At 43.0% G+C, this 8,662-nt stretch overlaps 2 protein-coding genes across 3 annotated transcripts in view; one reads left to right on the forward strand and one right to left on the reverse strand.

The window, feature by feature from the left end:
- The first annotated feature begins 575 nt into the window (after positions 1-575).
- SARC_07836 (hypothetical protein) lies at positions 576-2,463 on the forward strand. The gene has a single exon (XM_014298207.1). It carries the CDS (start codon positions 861-863, stop codon positions 1,836-1,838), a length of 978 nt encoding a protein of 325 aa, XP_014153682.1. The 5' UTR covers positions 576-860; the 3' UTR covers positions 1,839-2,463.
- Positions 2,464-4,129: 1,666 nt separating this feature from the next.
- The window catches only part of SARC_07837, a 5,896-nt gene continuing 1,363 nt past the window's right edge, over positions 4,130-8,662 (reverse strand). The window contains exons 3-7 of one of the 2 annotated variants that reach the window (XM_014298209.1): positions 8,349-8,485; positions 7,271-7,460; positions 6,358-6,487; positions 5,448-5,558; positions 4,130-4,476 (exon numbers count right to left, since the gene is read on the reverse strand). In XM_014298209.1, coding sequence (XP_014153684.1) covers positions 4,280-4,476; positions 5,448-5,558; positions 6,358-6,487; positions 7,271-7,460; positions 8,349-8,485 — 765 coding nt within the window. In that variant the 3' untranslated portion in view covers positions 4,130-4,279. The remainder of the gene's footprint in view (positions 4,477-5,447; positions 5,559-6,357; positions 6,488-7,270; positions 7,461-8,348; positions 8,486-8,662) is intronic. The other variant, XM_014298208.1, reaches the window with a different exon arrangement.

Raw genomic sequence — 8,662 nt, forward strand, 5'->3', positions numbered from 1 at the left:
TATGTGTATGTGAAAACATGGGGGTGCGCATTCCCAAAAGAAACAAGGTTACGAAAACCCAAAAATAAAAATTAACGTAAAAGAAAACGAACAGTCGAACCCCCCCCCCAACAACAACAACCAAAAAGAAATTGGAAATCTGGACCCAAACGTGAACCAAAATTGAAGTTGCAGTTTAACTATCATGGGGCGCGCTTTCTCAAAACAAATAAGGGCACGAAAACCCAAAAATAAAAAATAAAATTTCCCCCTCTATTCAGAGCGTTTAGTTCCGAACCGACGTCAGCGGTGTTTTATTTATTTATTGACATGTAAATATATTTATATATTTATTTATGGAGTTTATAGTTTATACTTGTACGCTTTCATTATCCACGCTGCGTTTTATTGGCCCAGCCGTAATTCTATTTTTATTACTTTGTAAATATTTTTATCTTTTCAGTGTTTACTTTTCAGTTTTCTCCGTATTCAAATAGCCGTCTTGATATGTAAGCATTTCACAAAATTTAAAAAATAAATAGAATATCTCTACATTGGCTTTTTTGTATTTTCTTATTATTATTCATTTCGAAAGTTGTGCACAGAGTGCAGACTGCAGACTCTTTTGTGTAAAAAGGCAATGGTAGAGTGTGGACAGTGGTACAGCTATACATGTTATAAATATTTCCGCCGTTCTCGTTCATCCTACCTTCAAATCAGCTATGAGATAGCGCATACTATTCGTGCATACTATTCTCCTTACACATACTCCTACCCATCCCTACTCTGTATACTATCACCTAGTGCTACCACTGTCTCCTACCAATAGCCATAGCCCGCCTCACTACCCATTTTCTCACAGACGTGAAAGAATAACAATCATGCTTACTACGCTAATAAACGCAATGAAAGGTGTGGGTGGCACCATAGCTGACTGGGCGGGAGTATGCCCTGCGCCACTCAGCGGTGAAGGCTATCGTGTGGTTGTGGTTACTGGGTGTGACAATGAGTGCGGATTCGGACGCAAACTTAGTTTGAGGTTGTTGGAACGGGGGTATATAGTGATATGTTCGTGTTTCAGCAGGAAGACTGCGCAGCTGTACAATGAGAAAGACGACGGTATGATAGCGTTCGGGGGCGATCTTACTGATCGTGCGACTATGGATAAGTTTGTAGAGCTGATTCAAACTACATTGCATAGGAATGATGAGTATGTACTGTGGGGGTTGGTGAACAATGCGGGAGTGGCTATACCTAGCAACATCGAATGGGCGCACCCCGATACCTACCTACAAACCATGGCCGTTAATTTCCACGTGCATATTACACTTACTTATCATCTACTACCCATTGTGAAACGAAATAAAGGCAGTAGGATCGTTAACGTATCGTCAGTGTGCGGTTTGGTACCCTTGCCCATGTGTCCCAGTTATACAGCCAGTAAACACGCTCTAGAAGCGTACAGCGACGTGTTACGGTGTGAGATGAGCATCTGGGGTGTTCATGTGAGTCTGATTGAACCAGGTACAATGGCGACACAATTGGGCACATCGCATTTCGACGATTGGCTTAAGAGTTATAACAATGCACCGGAAATACGCAAAAGGGACTACGGACAGGAGTGGGCCGACAATGTGCATGCAACTGGCATAGAAGGCGCAAAGTCTATTGCTTGCAACCCGGATATTGCAGTGCATGACATGTTGTTAGCAGTAACATCCAAGCGTCCCAAGACGAGATACAGATCCGGGTTTCTGGCGAAGTATTTCTTCCGGCCGCTGGCTTGGGTCCCAGATAGATGGCGGGATTGGTTTCTGTTCAAGATGATGTACAAGGCCACACCTGGAACTCTGCAATAATTTCTTGTCGCAAACTGCTGTAACTCTGTGCTACATTGTACATATCTTATACTATATCCTATTTTGTATGTGTAGTACTGGTTTGTATATGGTTGAGCTATGGTGAATAACTCGTATGCGATAGGTGCTTGATGGATCTTAATGCCCATGCTGCTACGTGTCAATTGCGCATGTCACGGTGCAGTCCAGTCAGAAATTGCCGACAACAGAGGCGTGTCAGTTTTACCTCGATAGAAGAAAAGATCACATCTGTGAGTATACGAGACATTGCTCGGTATGAGGGATCGTACAAGTGTTCACACGCTTGCTGTGGGGCGTTACCTGGGCTTGTTTCAATCGCCTGTGATGTGCATCCATAGTAGTATGGCGGAGACGGCTAGCCGGTTAATAGCCACAGTTGAAGACACCAATACTGAGTTATATCGATGCTGGACACTATGTGCGTTTCAAATCACATATATTAGGCATCCCAATTTTCTTGATGTGTCAAGCAGGGCATGTGTGAAAATAGGCTAGCGACAGACGTGGGCTGATGTGGTGAATCCGATCTCATTACGCTGCAAGTACTGACGTGGTAGTCGTACGGATACGGCAGGGTATGACAATAAATTAGCTGTGAGTAGTGTTAGTGTGTAATAGTAAGTTCATTTATGGCTTGAGTGGAAATTATATATATCTTTGTGAGTAGTGTTAGTATGAAGATAGTAAGTTCATTTGTGACTTGAGTCGAAATTTCTATAGATCATTGTGAGTAGTGTTAGTGTGAAGGTAAGTGTAAATTTATTTATATCTTTGTGAGTAGTGTTGGTGTGTAGATAGTAGATTCATTTGTGACATGAGTGGAAATTTCTATATATCTTTGTGAGTAGTGTTAGTGTGAAGATAGTAAGTTCATTTGTGACTTGAGTCGAAATTTCTATATATCATTGTGAGTAGTATTAGTGTGAAGGTAAGTGGAAATTTATTTATATCTTTGTGAGTAGTATTAGTGTGTAGATAGAAAGTTCATTTGTGACATGAGTGGAAATTTCTATATATCTTTGTGAGTAGTGTTAGTGTGAAGATAAGTGGAAATTTATATATATCTTTGTGAGTAGTGTTAGTGTGTAGATAGTAAGTTCATTTGTGACTTAAGTGGAAATTTATATATATCTTTGTGAGTAGTGTTAGTGTGAAGATAGTAAGTTCATTTGTGACTTGAGTGGAAATTTTTATATATCTTTGTGAGTAGTGTTAGTGTGTAGATAGTAAGTTCATTTGTGACTTGGGTGGCAATTTCTATATATCTTTGTGAGTAGCGTTAGTGTGGAGATAGTAAGTTATTTTGTGACTTGAGTGTAGAATTATATATGTATCCCGTTTCCAGCATACCCTGTACAGCACTCGGTGCGCTGAAAGATATTCTCAGTCGCAAAAGTTGTGACCAATAGTGTTGGGTGTACGTTTGCTTTTCTCAGTCGCAAAAGTTGTGCCCATTAGTGTTGGGTGTACGTTTATTGTTTAACCGGAAATGTACAGAGGGGATCCCATATTGCATTGGTCTGCAATCCCTATCATATGCGACGAAATTTAGCCCATCGAAATATATGCAATAAGAAAGTATGTTATATCAGAAGCATCCTAGCAAGGCAGTTAGTGTATTAGTGAACGTACAACCACATATATCACGATACTCTGTAGACAACCCCGCTACACCTCTGCCAGGTATGCAGCTATCATACTATCGCCATATGAGCGCTGAGGCGTTCTAGGCGACAATGCATGCTCAACTGCTTTACTCGACTCTCCGGCAGACACTCACAAAGAAGTCCTCGAGATAGTATCACAGTGCACGTGCAGGGGTGTTCATAGCCGCTTCCGTACGTTACTATACATTGATTGGAACACTCGGTTGAGCATGCACGGATCAGAGGCTGGTAATATTGGGATCGACTGCTTGATATAAGTTGCACAATATACCACTCAAAGGTCAAGTTATCTTACCCAGCCAATGTCCACATGCATACTTCACCTAAAGTGTCGGGTACTCATCTACTCACTAGTGCGTATGTATTGCCGCGAACTTAACCCAAACTCGAAACACTGAGATCTCGGCTAGAGTGTTACTTAATTCTTTTTAACAAGCGAGTGCGAAACCCTGCATGTCATTTTCAAGCCAGTATGCCACACGCAAAAATCACAGACGTGCTCAAACGCGTCTATTGAAGTGTTAAATATTTATATAAATCTATCACCACGGCTTAATCTTTCAATCTCTCGGCATTGTAGTAAAGCACAGACGTGCTCAAACGCGTCTATTGAACTGTTTAATATTTATATAAATCTATCACCACGGCTTAATCTTTCAATCTCTCGGCATTGTGGTAAAGCACAGACGTGCTCATACACGTCATTTAAACTCTTTAATATTTATTTAAATTCATCACCACGGCCTAAATCATTCAATCTCGCGGCATTGTAATATCCGTCAGCGTGTCGGTGATTTCCTTCATGAGCGCAGGTGTAGCCCCACAGGCTATTTTCCTGGCCATCAGGTCCAGTTCGGTACCAGTGGTGTCGCAGCAGTAGCCGCCCGCTTCCTCCACAATGATAGACGCGGCACAGTAGTCCCAGGCGTGGATTCCAAATTCGTAGTAAGCTGTTTGTGGGGAGATTTGGCAGAAGACGCACCAGACCCGATTTAAATTTTATTTAGGAATGCGCCCAGATTCAAATTAGGTTTTCCAACAGTGACCACAAGTATCACACGGCGATCAGAGGACTGTGAGCTTCACCGAACTCGACGGTGCGATTAATAAAGTACAAAGTACAGTATATACTAATATGCAAGTGATACTACGCCAACTGCCTATAACGCCCATATACAACTGTGTGCTACTTACGAAGTATTAATAAAGTACAAAGTACAGTATATATTTATATACAAGTGTTACTACGCCAACTGCCTATAACGCCCATAAACAACTGTCTGCTACTTACGAAGTATTAATAAAGTACAAAGTACAGTATATATTTATATACAAGTGTTACTACGCCAACTGCCTATAACGCCCATATACAACTGTATGCTATTTACCAAGTATTAATAAAGAACGAAGTACAGTATATATCAATATGCAAGTGCTACTACGCCAACTGCCTAAAACGCCCATATACAACTGTGTGCTACTTATCAAGTATCAATAAAGTACTAAGTTCAGTATATATTAATATGCAAGTGTTACTACGCCAACTGCCTAAAACGTCCATAAACAACTGTGCACTTTACCAAGTATTAATAAAGTACAAAGTACAGTATATACTAATATGCAAGTGTGTACAATAGTGCTGTCGAATTGCCCTGGCATGAAAGAACACATCCACAAAGCCGTCGTGCACACAATCTCACATGCAGACGATCATAGGCGCTCTAAGCATGTATATACAGCTGTACCTTTTTTTGCGCCGCACATAAGCAAACGATGGCGATACAGCCCGGACAAGCTTAGACAACCTATACACGTACATATACAGTAAGACACATATAAATAGTCCATGCTCACGTAAACATCAGCACCACATTGGGTGGTGTTGTATACAAGCGCCTTAACCACAGGGTTATACACATACCATCGCACGCCCCCTTAGCAACCATGCACATGTTCATAGCAGCAGCCCCTAGCGACCGCACACTGTGACAGGGCGCCACCGCCATGCGGTAGTAGTTGTCTCTCACAATGTCTGTGCAGAAAACAAAGCCAGATCAGACACGGCTGATTCAGTAGGAGTTATAAACTCTCGTAGTAACGGCCCCCAGAACGAGATCAGATTCATAGTGTCTTGAACTAAACAGTCTGGTATAAGTCCATGTCGTTCGGTTTGGTTCTGCAACGCTAGCGAGAAGTGTCCTACGGATTGATCGCAGCTGCACGTAACGCTTAGACGGTGTCGTTACAACGCAACAGAAAGGAGTGGTCGCTGCGAATTCACCTGAGATGCATACGAGAGTATATGCACTCTATGTGGATTGTACGGCCTATTTTATATAACAGTGTCATTCGCTGCGTAGCTCTGCGATAGTCTGTCGCTTTTACGCCACCAAACGCCAGGGCCGATCCTCCGTACACAACACAATCAGAAACATAACCTTCGCAAATATACATCAGAAAGCGAAGGAGTGCGCCGGAAAGCTCCTCGGTTGGTTTGTGTAGGACCGACCCAGCGTACCGAACTTCACGCTTTAATAACCTCTACATATCCATACACACGCTAACCTGTTCGGAATAGTACATGCCTCCGGGTGTGGTGCTGCTGAGTGCCATATCCCGGATACGGTATGTGATCCTAGAATGGTACGTTATGAGGCCCAATGGAACGGCACATATTCGTGGGAGAGATATACAGCTATACGCAATGATACCGAACTATCCGAAGAGTCTTGGCGCGAACGAGAACACCCAACCCTGAGCTATGTGACACATCCACAAACAGACAGCATGTGTAGATAACAACACGTCACATCACGAGACTATGTACACACCTATGTGTGGCGACTCCCGGTTCGACCCAATCTCAGTACAGACAAGAGCGTTCTTCAGTCCTGTGCATTTAGATACACTCAAGGATGTGCCATTGAGCGTCGCCCCCTGACCTCTGATAGCGGTGTACATCTGCATACACACACATACGTGGTGTGGAATGTTAAGTGTCTTTAAGCTCTCGACTAAGCCAACTCAATACATACACGTATATACATACACGTATATACATACACGTATATAGTGTGTAGTTCATGAGACGTGACAGGGTGCTATCTGTGACCACACTCCCTGACCTCCAACTGCGCAGTACTGGGCCAGGACAGTGCGACACAAGCCATCATGCATATACCGGGTAGAGGTGACTAGGAAACCTCATCTCAGGCAGATGTATCGGATACTTCACAGTCAAACTTTGATAGTTTGTCAAGTAATCTCCTATCCGCGGTGCAAATTTTAATACCAAGACTTGGACCACAAAAACTCCCTGCGCGCTAATAGGTATTACCATGTACATAACGTTACGGCTTAGATGCCGTTACGCTCCAACATGTTACTATGAACCGTTCCGTCGACATCTGGACTGCATCTGTCACGGAAAGGTTCAGTACAACTGCCATACGTACACCTCACTTATACGTGCAAATACTCTCGTCAAATTCACCAATCGATTGAACATATAGATCCACATGCATTGCATAGCGCAAGTCGCACTTGAACAAAACATCGCGAATATAGCTCACACGCCACATATTCGCCCAAATACATGAGCATACTCGCATTCAGAGCCGAAACAGTAGGAACTTCCTGAGACGCGGCAGTCACCCTCAGCCCACACCCTAAACCCTAACACCCTAACACCCTAGTACACGCACGTGTGCACAGGCCAGGCCTGTCAGTCATATAAGTACATACCTCATCCAGGATAGGCGCATATACCACACCTAGCACAACCTTCTTCTTGATGGTGAGCCCGATGCAAACAGAGACGTACGGGAAACCGTGCACAAAGTTTGTGGTGCCGTCGAGAGGGTCCACGATCCAGGTAGGCAAATCCGTCAGTTCGTTCTTGGCTCCGGCCGCGGTCGACTCTTCCCCAATAAACCTGACAGGGGAATGTGGAGTAAACTCAAGATCAGTTGGTGGAGAGTGGAATGACAAGTAAACAAATAGGATCTATCTCGTATACCCGTAACGTAATGACTCCCATGCGGCATGCGCTCTCGCCAATAAATACGAATCGCCTGTACAGCGCGGTCAAACTCTGGTACAGAACATGCTGCTCTTCCTGCCGGTTTGAAACTGAAACCCGCCCGAAAGAAGGGACCAGTGAAGCAAATGTCACCAACGTCAAAAGTTCGTTAAATGTTCGTCAAAATTTAGCCAAAACTTCGTCAAAACTTCGTAAACGATATAGAATCTGCACAGGTTTGAGATGTTCTGTTACATCACATGACTCGTGTCATAGACGAAACTAGTTCTCTGTGTAGGTGTATCGCACACTTTGTCTCTCGCAATCGGATTATTCAAACGAATGCTTTATTCTATGTGAGTGCATGTATATAGATTTGCCCTACTTGTTCTATCCAGCATAGGCATATGAGGTGTTCAATTTGATAAGATATGAACAGAACTCATCCGAAGAGAAATCATTCATACCTCGTGACGTACACACGCGCTGACCAATCGATTATGACCACGCCTAAAAGTATAATAAACGTATGTATCTTGCGATGCTACTATGAATACGGATACCGATCAAATGTTTCAATCCAAGAGCAGAGATATGAGGCAGCGCTATGATTTAATTGACTTGCAGGTAAATACTTTATGTTGAGGTGCATATACCTTAAACGGACACGACAAAACCCCCACACACGCACACATAAGTGTACTCAAACACGTTCACACTCCTCCCAAACCTCGCCTACTCCCAAATACGCACATCAACACCTATACACAAATGCGCACAAGCATATAACCGTAAACACACTTGTGGTCAGGGTATGTCTCCAAGAGTGTCTTCTTGATGAGATCCTCACATTGCTGGTCCGTGACGGTAACCAAATCAACACTCGAATCCTTCGTCATCACATTTTTAGAGTGGTTTTGGAAAGCATCATTGATCAACTGGTGCTCAAATGGAGAAAGAAAGGCAAGTTCATTTATTAATAAAAGCAAGATGCTACTGAAGGGATGCTTACCGACAACGAAACTTGAGAACAAAACCGATATCTATCAAACAATTGATAGTCACACCCTTACATGCACAAGAGTTAACGTTACATACATACATATACATATACA

This window comes from Sphaeroforma arctica, assembly GCF_001186125.1.
Source record: "Sphaeroforma arctica JP610 unplaced genomic scaffold supercont1.650, whole genome shotgun sequence".
NCBI lineage: Eukaryota > Ichthyosporea > Ichthyophonida > Sphaeroforma > Sphaeroforma arctica.

What these genes read in the sequence shown, in the direction of transcription:
- SARC_07836 (XM_014298207.1), top strand. Translation starts at nt 861, where the DNA reads ATGCTTACTACGCTAATAAACGCAATGAAAGGTGTGGGTGGCACCATA.